Source organism: Boleophthalmus pectinirostris, unplaced genomic scaffold (genome assembly GCF_026225935.1).
Source record: "Boleophthalmus pectinirostris isolate CB_2022bp ecotype Guang Dong unplaced genomic scaffold, ASM2622593v1 HiC_scaffold_5, whole genome shotgun sequence".
Lineage (NCBI taxonomy): Eukaryota > Metazoa > Chordata > Actinopteri > Gobiiformes > Gobiidae > Boleophthalmus > Boleophthalmus pectinirostris.
In genome coordinates, this window is record NW_026571404.1 from 14,848,826 (window position 1) to 14,864,360 (window position 15,535).

General features: G+C 39.4%; 1 protein-coding gene across 9 annotated transcripts in view; it reads right to left on the reverse strand.

The window, feature by feature from the left end:
• The window catches only part of LOC110168150 (arginyl-tRNA--protein transferase 1), a 94,982-nt gene that overhangs the window by 41,453 nt on the left and 37,994 nt on the right, over window positions 1-15,535 (reverse strand). For all 9 annotated transcript variants that reach the window (XR_008633348.1, XR_008633344.1, XR_008633347.1 and 6 more), the window contains 2 exons: window positions 11,718-11,899; window positions 5,759-5,858 (listed from right to left, as the gene is read on the reverse strand). Coding sequence is in view for 3 of the 9 variants with exons in the window: in XM_055162672.1 (XP_055018647.1) it covers window positions 5,759-5,858; window positions 11,718-11,899 (282 nt within the window). In the remaining 6 variants the exon portion in view is untranslated. The remainder of the gene's footprint in view (window positions 1-5,758; window positions 5,859-11,717; window positions 11,900-15,535) is intronic.

Below are 15,535 nucleotides of genomic sequence, written 5' to 3' on the forward strand. Positions count from 1 at the left end.
ATCAAAAATCCGATTCACAAACATCGAGCCTTGAACCAGCCCTGAATATGGGGCGTTAATTTTTACACATAATAATCTACATTAAACGTTTTGCATAGCTCTCTTTACTGACACCTGATGGTTTAATCTAATTGAGTAACTCTGCTCATGTGTAAAAGGCCGGGCACAGGACGGGCCTCTGTGACACTGTTTGTGGTCTGAAAAGTGGGAGGAGTCGGGATGAAAGCGAGCGGAGGTGCAGCTGCCTCTAAATCGCGCTTTAAAAGTCACTAAAGTACCAAACGAAAAACGGAATAATCCTTTTCATCTTCCCTCCTTTTCTCATTTGGCACACACTTTGTCACTCCCATTTCTCTCCATCTGTCTCTGTATTCTGCTCTGTTCCTTTGCTCCGTCCTGTTGGACATTTTAATGGTTTCCTGCGCTCAGAGTGAGACATTCTTTCACAATAATAACAACAGTAAGGACCACTTCATGTGACCCTCTCATTGCTATGGCCAGGCAGGCTGTGTGTGTCTGCGGGGAACACTTGAAATGCACTTGATTGGTTAGGGACAGGTCGGTGCAACAGGGACAATTCAGCATCAAAGAGCACTGCACACTGAACATGACAGAAATGTACCAAAATATGGCATTAACATAAGAAATTATCTTCTTAATTGTTACTATTGCTTTAACAAAGACGCTGGTTACATCCACTGTAATAATAGAAATGGAATTTAAGATATTTGAACAGGAATATAGGAATGTGATGAAATCAGTTGCAAACTAACAATATTATGAATTTGCGAGGGAAGTTTATCTATGGGTTTCAATTTCCTGTTTATAGGCAATATTTTAAACACATTGGCCACTCAAAAGACACAACATCTTGTTTTGAATTGTTACTTGTTGTGACAACTATGGTCATTTTTCATCAATCTGAACCCGTTCAAGTAACCTCGTAACCTGTTTGACAGTACTATTTCATAGAAGATAAAATGGAAAATATTAGATAATCCAGTGAAACTATATTTTACTACCCAGAAGTTTGATCCTCTAGGGATACAATATTTAATTCTTTGTAAGATATAAAATATACTGTGACATAATTGATATTGAGGCCCATTAATCACTCTAGTTTGATCACATTCATTCCATTTCTTTTGAGTCAAAAGTGTAATTTTAGAAGACATTTTTCCTTGATGAGAACTTTGCACCTGCAGTTTCACTTGTAACAACTTGATTTCTTATGAACCATAAAAATATGCATTTGTGACTCTAGGCCTTTTTGACAATTAACATTAAGCACAGAACAACCTGTGAAGTTTCACATGTAGCAACTTGACCGTTTAATAGTATATAGGCCAAATACTGTGCAGTGCATTAGATTTAACTGTGGGCCAAGTAACATTACTAGAATATAGGTCAAATACTGTGCAGTGCATTGGGTTTAACTGCGGACCAAGTACCACAGTTAAGCAACAAACAGGGACAAACAATTTCTATGGTATATTTTTCTTTTGAGCTGTCAAAATTCAAATGCTTGATGTAATATTGACTCATAAAATTTTTGGTGCCTCTTTGTTTGTATAAGAGATAAAAGCATCTTACTGCTCCAACTCTAATCCACAAATGAGAACCACAGACAGGGAGGTGACAGGGGGTGACAAGGGGGATGATGGGGTGAAAGGAGGTGAGGGCTGGGGGACAGAGGGCAGAGACCTTTGAGCTCATTTAACGTCACCTTCTGCTCCTTCTGCGGCTCAGCATCAAACTCAGCCAGATCCAGGAGACCCCAGCCAAGACAGGCCAGGGCAGATGAGACCAGAGCCAAGAGAGAGGCCGGAGCAGGATGTCACGTCTCGCCCCTTTGCCCCTCTGCCCACCATCCCACCAGCCAAACCAGTGCGCCTCTGTGGGACGTCCTGCCTTGAGGACAAAGGACAGGGTCGGACCAGGCCAAAACCCTCTGATCCTGGATGGACTCCAAGTTTTCCGGGGCATTTAAAGACATTCTGCACACTCAACAAGACTGACTGGGCTCTTAATAGTACTTTAAAAGCACTGGCACATGGGGTGAGTAAGTGGCATGTCAGTAAATTGGATTATGATGGAACAAACTATTTGTTTTGGGGTCAGAATTGTGAAATCATATATTTTGGGCTTATGTTAACACAATATATCATTTTTCTATTGCCCTCTGAGCCAACAAATCATCACCCTGTGTTGGGAAATGTAAAGAGATTCATATTGCTGTAGCTGATCTTATGCCAGATGCCGTCCCCGATAAATCATTTCTAGTTTGGCACTGGCTTGGACAAATTACATAGTGATAATTTAAAAAAAAGTTTAAAATACTCCATTTTGTGTGTGACATGATTTGTTCATGATTTTTTTTTTAATTTTCCATTATATTTTCTTTACGTAACGTGTGCCTGTAGCTTGAAAACATTGCATGACAAAAAGTGCTTATACAAACACTAGGTGCAAAAGATGAATCTAAACAACCTTTAAGAGGCTAAACAGACAATGGGACGTCTCAGGTGGAGGCTCAAGAAAGTCTTACCTTACAACTTCTTTTTCAAAAATCCAGTTTGTCCATAAACACTATCCAGTCAGCAGAAAACGCCCCACAATGCACCTGGTGTCTGTTACACAAACAATGCTCCAGTATTGCTCCTCAGGATAAGAGACTACTGCACAGACAATGGGCTGAAATTCCAGAGAGGAAACTCGTCAAAGCAAATTTCATTTTGCTAAACACCAACAATTTCAGGCCCATGCATACAGAAGGTCTGAGACAAATGGACAACAATAAACAATATACATCTTTCATACACTTTGTCAAATATGTCAAACTTCTCATGAATAATGTGTGAAGTCGGAGACCATTAAAGAGTTGGGAAAAGTAGAGGGCAGTATTTCATAGCAGAGCTGTGCTGTGCGATTAATCTAATTTTAATCCAATTAGATAAAAATATTTAAAATCTTCAATTATAAGATTGGGACTTTTTAATTGAGACATGTACAACTAATCCTCTGTGAAAGCATGTGGTTTGGAGTGAGTTTGGACATTGGGAAGGAAGAAATTTAAGGTTTTGTGTGAAATGGCTATGATAAAAAGTCTGCTGATGTTCATGAAATTCATAATTAAAATATTTTAATATAATATAATTTTTGTGTGTGTGTGTGTGTGTGTGTTTTTGAATGAGAAAAACAAAAAATTTAAGTGGCTCATCAATACAAGAAAAATTATTGTGATTAGGGATGGACTATATTGACAAAAATGTATCTCTCAATATTTAAGGTCAATGACAATATTCAGGAAACAATCAATCCTACAGGAATATGTTGAAGTTTAAGTATTTGACAAAAGTGGCATGACAAGTCTTCACTTCACAGTATTATTAATATTTTGCTAATCTTTCCAACTCAAATTGCGATTTTTTTTTACCATATCGCCCTTCACAGTCAGTAAGAGTACGGCTGCACATATGTTGTTGTGCCCAGGCTTAGGCCTGAGCAGTGGGGCGCTGAGAGGAGTGGTGTCAGAGTGGAGTCTAGCAGAGAGCGTAAAAAGCTGCTGTTTAGATCTGCACAAAAACCCGGCTCAGACCTCAGCTCCAGAAGGTGGTTAGGCCCACTACAATACAGCCTCATGGAGCGGCTGAGAGAGACGCCACAATAACACAGTACGCCCGCGCATTAATGAACTCCACAACTTAATATGCAAATGTGAGAAGACACTGAATGCTCTCGGCAGCCTGCGAAAGGTGGGAACCGGGCAACCTCCTCACCCTTGTTCAGAGCTCCTCCACAAGTATAAAACTGAAGAGAGGAAAGGAGAAAGGATGCATACACGAGGGGTAGAGATATGGAGGTGTAGGGGGGGTACATGCCATCACACGGGGGGCAGAAGCTGGGGTAACAGAGCTCCCAGACAAACACTGAGATCCAAATTCAAAAACATGCAGGCATAAGCAGGCCCATATGCAGAAACTGGGCAGAGGAACAATGCAAAAGCTTCACCGAAACAAGATGTAAAGGGATGAAGAGATGTGGCACGCAGCCATAAGCCCAGACAAGAAGTCCCCACAACTGCAGGCGATCGATGGGAACATTTCATTTAACGCAGAGAAAGAGGGATTAATACATGATTAAGACAAAGAAGAGATGAAAGAAGGTTCTCTGCTAAACTAATGGGCTTTGAAGAGCAGCTCTAGTATGCGGTGTGTTGGGAAATCAGAGCTGTAAATAAATAAACGTCATTTTGATTAATGCAAAAATTATCTTTTTAGTTGTTTTTTTGCAAAACTTCAGGATGGGTCAGGGCAGGTGCAAGTTTTGGTATGGATTGAACTAATAATTGGATAACAAAAAGTAGAAAAAAATGTATGTGTATATTTAGGTTTAAGCATAAAGGTTAAGGTACAGTGTGTTGCTCTCTGACCCATTCTTCAATGCTGTTGAGGCATGCCACAGTGCCACAGTGTAGTGTCCAGGGACCCATGTCCAGATGCTGAATTAGGCTTGGTCAGGATGATCTTAGCTGGAGAATTTAACCTATTTTGCATATTTTGAGTTGAAACCAGGGAAACCCACCTAGAGACAGGGATAAACTCCAAACAGAGAGACTTAGGCAGCTCAGGAATCAAACCTGGACCCTTCTTTGCGTAAGGAGAGAGTAAAAACCATTCAGGCACCATGCTGTGCTGGTGGGTTGCCTTTATGCATTTAGCAAAGGGACTGCTGTCAAATCGATCCAAACAATATTTTCACTATGGCATGATCAAACCAGAGGCTTGGCAGTCTATACTTTTCAAATGTTTCCATTTTACTTTCATGCACCTTAATTCTTCATAATCTTTATTTCCAGATCTATTCCCGACACTTTATCCCAGCGCTGTCCATGTAGCACATTCACACTAAAGCTGGCTGTATTTGTGAGTTACAGCGGCTGTCGTTGCGCTGACCTCTCTCTCAACCTCTAATGTCTTCTACAGCCTCGTCTCCTGTTTCTCCTCTCACTCTCATTATGTCACAGTCTGGGTTTGGGGCAAAATATGGACTAGAACTATTTTTCATTTCGGGCTTTTAAAAGTTAAACTTCAGGACAAGAATTTGCACTATTGCCTTCTGAATAGGGATGTAACAATATCGAAATCTCACAGTACGATATTGTCACGATATGCATCTTACAGTAAGATATTTATTGCAATATTTTGAAGAGGCTAATATAATTGTAGATGGGACACTTTTTTGCTTTTAAAATACCTTGACAAGATTTTGGTGTGAATTATTACCGTCATAATCCCAAGAGTTCACATAAAAAACATATCTCTTCATGTTGTCTGCACTGAAATGAATCTTGGGATATGTAGTTCCCCATGTCTATGTCTACTGCTACAATAAAACCATGCATTTAAGCAAAAGAACTTGTGATTCGATATATTGTGACAGCCCACGATATTAAAGTGAGACTTTTTACGATATCACGATATTTCATTTATTGTTACATCTCTACTTCTGAATACAAAATGTTGTTTTTCACTAGAACTGTAAAGATTTATACAAATACATATATGTATTTATAAAATGTCATATCACTTGTTCAAGTTAATTCCAATTGCGCAAAATACCAAATGCAGCCACTAAATCCAAGCATATAAATCATGAGTATACGGTGAATAACTTTTTAATAGTTTAGATAAACCTTGATGAGTCCAATGGATCTGGGAGTCTGTTAATATGCCAGTGTTAAATATGTAGTGCATACCTTGTAGCGCATCTTGGGGCAGGAGTGGATGTAGAAGCCCAGGTAGTAGTAGCAGAGCTTGGGGGACTGTTTCTGCAGCTGTCTGGTGAAGGCAATCTCCCTGCAGCAAAACACACAAATATGAAACACATTTTAAGAGGAGCAGTTTTCAGCTTTCTATATTTTATATTTGTTTAAAAAGAGCCCTCCCGAGTCCTGAACTTCTACTGTCCGAGTCGATGGAAGCAGCTCACCGCATTGCAGAGGTTTGAGCTGCAGTCTGAAGGTCTGTTGAATAGTTTGGCATTGTAGAATTCATAATAATTTAACAACCTTCGCTTTTTATCTTAAATGTATATGCACCAGAATACTAAATGTTGCTTCCAAATTGGTTTTCAAGTTCATAAAAAAATGACTGGCCAAGAACACATAAACTCTAGGGAGGCAATTAATGTTTGAGAAGCTTTTAAACAGTAAATTGACAAGATTTTCCACTGGATGCCCTTCCTGACACAAACCAAGAACTCCTCTCGCGAAGTACTTTCTTATATTAAAATAAGCCCCTGATAATCTTAATTACCACATTATCAAAATGAAAACATAATGAAAACAAAACTAACTAAAACAAAAGAAAGAAATGATAAACTTGCCATGCAGTTGTAACACTAAATGATGTCCTGGATTAGTTTTGCAATAATGTAATAGCATTAGCTGGCCAGAAGTTTGCATTAGAAGATTTAGCAGATGCAATTTATTTTGGTTAAAACTTTCAAAAGCCTGTCTATGAGAAAAAAAAGTAGATTTGTTTTCCAATGCTAGCGCACAAATAAGAATGGAGTAGCTATGTAAATAAGTAGACTAAAACAATATAAATTAGCATGTGGAAGATTTAACTCTGGACTTTTTTCTATTTGATTCCATTACACAAAAACAACTGCTTCGCTCCATCCGCATGGAGTAGAAAGAGAGTTGTGAAAGCAGCTCAATCTTTTAAAATAAAGATTTAGAAGGTGGGAGATTTACGCCACTTCTTCAAATACAGTAAATGTCCTGCCTCCAATAGTCTCCTTCTTAATTGCATCCTTTTACTGAAAGCCTCTTTTCCTTCACATTTCCACAACGAAATTCCAGTGGTCTTTCTTTTCCTCTTTTTGTCCCACTTCTCCTTCCAACCCCAAAACCGCTCAATTCCTCTTTTCTTAGCAAACTTAAGAGCTTGGGGGTAGAAAGAGGCCTTAAAATAAAATACTGAAAAATAAGACATGGGACAAAGCTTACTTGGGACGAGGGGGGAGAGAGGGAGCGGAATATAAAGCAGGGAGAGAAGAGGCAGCTACAGCGAGGTGCTAGAAGGTCACCCGCTTGCTGCCAGGTTCCTGGGTTCCCATCCCGCCACCACAAAGGGGCTTGAATGGACTAGAGGGGGTCCCGGAGAGGAGAGGGGCTCATTCACAAAAAAGACTGCCCCCGCCCTGCCACCCCCACAGCAGCAGCTTGAGTCCACCATTATCCCCTCTTCAGCCATCTGACACTCCAGCACAAGCCAATTATCAAGGCTTCTGCTCCGGACAGCTCCCCTCACACCCATACGCACACAAGAGGGCCACGGCAGTGCATACCACGAGCTGATCACTGCAGAGGAAAGACTTCAGTGCAACCACAAATGGAGACGACAAAGTATGATTCAATTGTCAAAAAATAAGAGGTGGGGACTGAAGATTTTAATTTACAAAACAAGTTAAAGGAGTCGTGATGGATTCAAATATGATACGAATGAGTTTGATAATGAAAGCCTGATGTAGCCTATAAAATGGTGACAAAATCAAAGTTAAGATCAGTCTGAAGTGAGTATTAAAATCTTAGAAATCAGTAAATTCTTGGAGTTCGGATCACAGTGAGACACATGAGGGGACATCCCAGTGAAAGTGATCCAGTGTGGGACCCTGCACGCTGCCCCAGGCCCATCTTTATGTCACTCTCTCTCCTCCTCCTCCTCCTCCTCTCGCTTTCCTTGTCCCCTCCTCTCTCTCCCTCCTCCTTCTCCTCTTCTCTCTCTTTCCTTTCTGTTATGTGCTCTGTGCTCATGTGGAAAAAAAAGCTGTGGTTTTCTAAGAATTCTCTCAACACCTCCCTCTTCTGTTTCTTCAGGTGAAATGCATGCGTGTATTACTAATACACCAAAAGCGACAATCAACAAAAAATTGCTAAATTAGTCAAAGTAATACAGGCGTCTAGTTTGGTAAACACTAAATATATTCAAGATAATCAAATACAATGCATCCCAGATTTGGTACACATTACACATTGGTACACAATTACAATTACAAAGGGCTTAAAAATGTGAATTTGGTAAGTTACAAAAAGGTAGTAATAATGATTTGTTCATGTAGGTATTTGGCTTGCTTCAAATCTAGATCTATGGTGTAATGTAGTATTTTTCATGTATTTATTTACTTTAATCATCTCGCCATATACAGCCATTTCTGTATTTCCACGTCGGCCGGATTTAGTTCTGCAAACAAGTCCACAGTCATCGGATCGGCCTGTCAAATCTTCATCAACATCTCCATGCAAACTGATTTATATGCAATTAAAATCCACTTCTTAGTCCAAAATTAAACTGCACACTTTGATCCCTGCTGAACCCCCATCACCTGTTGAGACGGCATATAAACAGCTTTTTGTAGTTGTTTGCAGGAAAACATGATGTTGACAATTTGTGCATTCAAAAACATTGGGCACATGTTTGGTGGATCTTGGCAAAGCGTCCTGGGAGTGTCGAGACTGGATGGAAGAATAAACAAACAGCAGGATTTTAGTCACTTTTCCAAGGCCTCAGTGAGTGACAGTTACACCTGGACTCTCAAAGTTAAAACCGCAAAGGGCTGTGGGTTTGATGACCAAGTTGTTTCCTACCATAGTGCCAAGCCAAGGACAGGGGAAAATCTGCAAGAAGAGTCTAAATATTGACAAATTTCTATTCAAAGATAGATTGAGAGATGTTGTCTAAATAAAAGTGAAGTAAACCAAGGAAATAAAAACCTGTGCAGGGCAATGCAATTTTTAATTTGTGAATACTACAACTGACAACAACTGGTTAAAGTGGTGAGAAGTGGTGAGAAGTGGTGCAGTGAGTGGTGAGAACAGCTGAAAAGGTGGTTGGCTCCACACTCCCGAACCTGGCCACCATCTACTCTTCACGTCTCCACACACGGGCCTCCAATATTCTGCAGGACCCCACGCACCCTGGGAACTGCCTCTTCCATACTCTCCCCTCAGGAAGGCTTCAAACTCCCCTCACACGCACAAACAGGCTGCACAACAGCTTCTACCCATGAACAGTGGATGTGCTCCAGCGCCACAGGCACAGATAAAAGGCCTGAAGGGACTCAATGCAATAATCTATTTATTTTATTTATTAAATTTTTTTTTTTTATTGGTATGGATGTGAGGATGTGTCTATATTTGTTCATTTTTACTGCTACAGATTTGCTCTGTCGAAGTTTCGTTGTATTTCATACAATGACAATAAATAAATCTAAAGAGAATCGGTTCTTTTCTGTTTAATTCTGCTCTTTTTTTTGATCAGCCTCTTCTTGAATGACTGATATCTGATTTACAAAGCACAGCCTGAAATGCCAACTTGAAAAAAAAGCGACAGCTTTAGCCAGATCTTCAGAATAATACATATATAATACATACTACTAAGCCTGTATGAACTGAAATCAAATGAAAAATCTCATTAAGAAAAAAATTTGTGCTGGCAATCACAGGCTCCATCATAATTCAACACAATAATTGCTACAATCTATATATTTTGCTGCTATTCTAGTATGTGATATACCTCAGTCTTTACTAAGCTAAACAACACTTACATAATAGTATTTCTGTACTAAAAAAGACATTGTGCTTGAGCCTGTGATATAGTTAAAATCTACCCGTAGGTCATTATATTATAATCTGCACATTTTAAATCGCAATAATCATCTAAAACAACTTCATAAAAGAAGCAAGTCCACTGACTTCTGCGTTAGAAAACTGCGGTGCCCAATCGAGCCGATGTCAGCATAAACCAACTAACCAACAAAGACCACCAAAGAGTCAGTATTATAGATAGTTGCAGATCACGCAAGCGAGGAGCAGATTTATTTGTCATTTGTACCAAAATTTATATTCGACACTGCTGATTCATACGTGTATCACCCATCAAGAAAATTAAATTAGAGAACAAAGTTAGTACAGAGAAGTGGGCATATGCCAGTTGAAAAAGGTAGTTGAACAGTAATATGGAGTCTTGAAAATAAGCGATTAAAGGTTGCATAAATCACTTCAAGAGTGTAAGTAGTGCGGGGAAACAACTATAACATGGTTAAAAGTCGATTTTGTCTAATAGGTCTTCTTTCTCTAAACAAGCAAAAAAAATTGTGGCACTGCGATGAACACATTTTGATTTCACATATTATTATTACAATTAAATGATATTATATGGAGTTTTTGTTCACAGTCACAGTATAAATACCCCGTGTCAATCTTTGAAGTCAGAATCCCTTCACTGATCTACATCTGTACAGAAATGTCTCAAAACCACCTCGCACATTATTGAGTTACATTTTACAGGAAAAGCTGGATCTGTGTCCTGTAGCCTGCATGTGTGCCCTCTCCTGTTTCATTTTGGCTCTGCTGTCAGCTGAACCGCAAAACTCACCCTGCCTCAAACAATCTGGGCACTTCTCTGGAAACTACACAGCGTTTATAGTATACAGTTGTACAAAGCAAGAATTTAAGGGGATGGGAAGATCAAAGGATGGAGCAAATGCTTGCGAAGGCTGGTATATGGGCAAAAAGGGGGAGGATTTCAGACTAAAAGAAGAAATATTGCTTTTCCTTTACAACAACTTTTACATTTAAAGTTAAAGTAGTAGTGAGAGGCAATTAGGCATTTGTTTTATAAGCTTCAGACTGCAGGACTTAGGAGCTCATTGGAGATTTATTGCAAAAAGGCAGACATCATATTTTTACTTGGCTGCACAATTCATTTTTTTAAAAAACAAAATTAGACCCAAGGACAGACTCAACACTGATGCTGATGACAGATGTGGGGCCCAATAAAGCCAGTTATATCTGCAACATTAAATAAGCTACCAGCTGCTCAGGGCGCTTTATGGTGACAGCAAATATGTTACTAATGTCTGAGAATAGCTTGAAAAAACATTTTTATGTATTTCCTTTGATCCTTTATTCAACACGAAACTGTATCTTTAAAACAACCTTATCTAAAACACAGCATTTCACTGTAATCTTGTTGTTTTCAAAGTTCATATAATAAAGATACAGCTAAATGAAGCCTTAAATTAATACAACGGTACCACTGATTTTACTTTCACTGTGAGACACTGGCCACCATTTACAATAAACAAACATTTACATGTGAAACATGTGAACCAGCCTTTCCTATTGCCCCCTTCTTTCTTAACAGAATTAGAGATTAAATTTTTGGTTTAAAGGACTATGTTAAACCCAATCTCCAGCAGCCTAAGCAGGGAGGCTCCTTCCCTTTCTACACACACTTGCTCTAACTATTTTGGGAGGGATCCCAAGGCATTCCCAGTCCAGCAAAGTGGCATAGTCCCTACAGCGTGTCCTTAGGGAGGAGCAGCGTCTCTACTCCAAACTCCTTACCAGGGTGCATGCAGGCACCCTGTGGAGGAAACACAGTTTGACCGCTTGTATCTGCGTAATGTTCTTTTGGTCACTACCCAAAGTTTATGACCACAGGGGAGAGTAGGTCATGAGGCCAGCCTGTGGCTCATAAACATGTTTCTATATATTTTACTTTAACTTATGAAACTGAGTCAAGCTCTCAAATTTAGAAAATCTGAAGCCTGCTAGCTCTAATAACATACTATTTCTCAAGCATATTTTCACTATTTGGAATAAGAAAACTCTTAAACATGTTCCCAACCAAACAGTAGAGACCCACCTGAGAGCAGAGTAGGAGCCCAGAGACAGTGAGGCGAATTCTGGGTCGTAGTACAAGTACACAGAGGATACACAGGAGGGCAGGATGTCTACCACACCCACAGCTACGATACGCCCATCCAGCCAGTACTGCTGATGGAAGGAGCCATAGCCCATCTCCGGCCCATCATCTGAATTTTCAGCCTGAAGAGAGACAGACAGACAGACAGACAGACAGACAGAAGATTGGTCACTTTTACTTTTCAATTCAGCAGAAAAAATTTTAACAGATGTGTTTAAATGTAAGAAAAAAATAATGTAAGTAAGTTAGGAAATTCAGATTCTGATGATTTTATGTATCTCTCTAACAGGATTTTTTTTGGACAGCATCAGACAAGAAAACAGTTTAAAAAAGAAATCACACAACAAACAAAATGAGGCCTATTCATAACTAGATAAACACAGTACAATAAAGGTTCTTAGTCAGGAGTACCTAGCTGGAGGATTGGCCTATTGCATATTATAGGTTGATGGGGGAAACAACAGAACCAGGTGGAATCTTATACATAAAGAAGAGAGTTTGCAGGAATTGATTTGGGATGTGAGGAGGAATGCTAGGCACCAGGGATTGTAAAATCATGTGAATTTATTACTGCAATGAAATCTTATGTAAATCGATATGAAAACTGGATTATAGTCACTGATAACTTTGTCTTAAAGGAATCCTGGTCACTTTTGAGTACAATAGTAGCACTCTTGTGAGCTGTATATCAAGGTCATAAAGTATATGAATCACAGAGGAGTGAAACGCACTGGTTTATGGGACCATTTGAGTTTGTGGAGCAGATCTGCCACACCTGTATGATTATGGAGTATTATATGCTGGTTTCTTCCCCTGCCAGGCCTCACGCATTATGTGAGTGGGGGTGTACAGTAGCCTCACTTTCTGTCCGCTAATGGTTCCCAAATGTGGGGAAAGCAGAGGCGGAGGGGGCGGGAGGGTAGGGGGTGACTGACCACAGAAACACTCCAGGAGAGGAGTTTTTAATAAAGGGCCCGGCATGAGCACAAGACATTTTAGCGTGCAGCGCTAGTGGAGGGCTGCCAAGAGCTTTCCTATACACTGTAAAAAACAAGGCACATCCATACGAACAGAAAATTGCTAAACTCCAAATATGTTTTACTCTCAATTCAAACTCACTCATTTAGTTGTAATTAAACTGAAAGTACCAAAATGAGTTTTCTCTGGCTTAAATGAAAGGATTCAATATTCAAATTCAAGGGAAACACATTTTGATACACTGGAAAATGTAAAATGAATAACTTGTATACAATATGATAATATAGCTTAAAGATGCCCTTTTTAACATTTCTAGTGGACCCAAGGAGTAAAGCAAGAAGCAATTACAGGTCAGATCTGGGGAGAAGTGAGCTCATTCACAGTAAGAATAAACATCTTTTGGCACTGATAACACCTGTACTTATTTATGTGTATTTAATGCCATACCCTGAAATATTCCAGGCCAAGGAATAATATCCCCATTGACAAAAGTAGAAAAAGTCAAGTGCACTTTTAATAATTTTACAACTTGATTAATGAAAAGAAACAGGTACAATTTACATATAACTTATATCTTTTTTGTAGGATCCAGTGTTAGTTTTACAGCGCTTGTCTCTCTCCATGTGGGACCCCAGAATGTGCTTGAGCCCATACTCCATTAATAAAACCGTTAAGTGCTTGACACACTTTTCATTTTGCATCGGGATCCGCCTGCTGCGTTTTTTCAATCAACTCACAAGACCTGCTTTTATCGGGGGCTTACTCAGGAGGGGTAGAGGTCAAAGGTCACATTAAGCCCAGGTATTGCTCTATGTTTGCGCCTTTCTTCATAGTCGGAGTAACAGGACCCTCGCGTTCATATGGACCTAGTTACAACGCACAGACGCTGCTAGTTATCACAACAGAGAGAGCGAGCGGGGTAATCCACTGCACCACTGAGCTCAAACTCGGAATGAATTAAACCTGACTAAACATAGACTCTCTACCTGCAGCTATACAAATACATGGGTCTTTATGCTGTCCGCCAAAGTGATGACAAGATTATGGTGCAGTCGATGGGGCTGGTGAGATATAGTTTTTCAATGCGTCTTTTGTTTCATATGTGGTAAGCATACGTTCTTGTTCACATTCTGCACATTAATAAACAGCACCTTCAGGGGTATTTAAGAATTGGCACTTCTAGTCGAGCTTAAGAACTGCACAATACAGTTTTTTGAAATAAGTGGCTGTTTTAAAGATCATTTAAAGGTCCTATATTACACAAAATTGACTCTTGTGAGCTTTAGGCCATGTTAGAATATTGTTGATGTGGAAACAACATTATAACATATATCAGAAAGTACGACGGGTCCTTTAAAATATTTTTGTTCTATTTAGAGTTAAGCATGAAACATATACAAAATTACAACAGATTGAGTGTTTCTGTTAGAGTAAACCTGAAGACACAGAGTAAAGGTCGCAAACATGTATTTTTGGTAATAAAATGTCCACTATAAACAAATAATTTTCATGTTGTAATGCATAAAACTTTGGACCTCTTCAAATGCCAAGACTTAAAACAGATTTTTGTATTAGTTTAAAAAGTTCACATTTCAAAATGCCAAAGCTCCTGGACCGATCTATAAAGTGCACTGTAAACTTAAAGTATTTTTTTATGGATTGGCGAACTCGATCCAGATTGTAATACTTGTCAGAACTGATCTTTTTTTTTTAAATCATTCCTCCCTATCATGAATGAACGTGTGGGCATTGATTGTTCTCACATCTGTAGCACTTAGAGACGCATGGTTGTAGTGAAAGCCCAGCTCCTGTTATTCTTCCTCCAAATACAACAGTGCAGGCTTTGTCAGTGGCTCCTCTGCACCAGTTAAAATCTAAGAGTGTGGGCTTTTACTTCAGTCAAAAGTTTCTACATATTTAGACTAAAATGTGAATGGTACGACAGGAGGTAGAGGAGTTAACAGCTGCCCTAGATTGTATATTTGTAACTTCAAACCATTTTAAAGGCCGATCTTGTGTGACTGACCGAGACCTCACCTCAACGAAAGCCTAATGGCTGTGTCCTTGCCACTGTGACAACAATCTAAACATTTTCAGGAACGTTTGAAACCACATATAGCCCCAAATGACTCGCATATGGCCGGGCACTCAGCACGCCATCACTGCAACGCCTTATCTACTGTGAAAATAGGTAAAGTCTGTTCAGTTAGTTTGTTTTATCCGAAACACAGTGCCCATACTGTGAAGACGTGTCAAGCTGAGTGTTTCCTGTGAAGCTTTCAAGTAGGTACAGAGAAAGAGAAAGAGAGAGAAAGTATATTTGCTCAAGATGCCAGTCATTTCACATGTCAGTCAAGCACAAGCAGAGTGTTAGCATGCGGAACATTTTGGTGAAATGGAAAATAACAAAGATCCAGCGATTTTGAGAAAAAAAGGACTATAATGAAATAACTTTCATGATGTTTTGTAGCTGATAAATATGCAGCAGTTTTCAATTGAATTCATGAGCTGAGCACGGTGAATGGGCTGCCAATACAAAACATTAGTTGAATTTTAATTATGCTTCATCATTTAACAAGCACTGTTAAGGTATAAAGGCACTATCTTTGAACTTTTACGGTGAGGGTGCTTTGCCTACAATGATCCACAGTATGACATTAAATCTGTCTTTATAGAGGCAAGCCAAGTTACCAGTCAGCTCAATGGAGAGGCAATCCTACCAAGAGAAAGACAGCATCTTTCACAAGTTTTTTTTTTTTCCCCCAAACAACAAAATACCT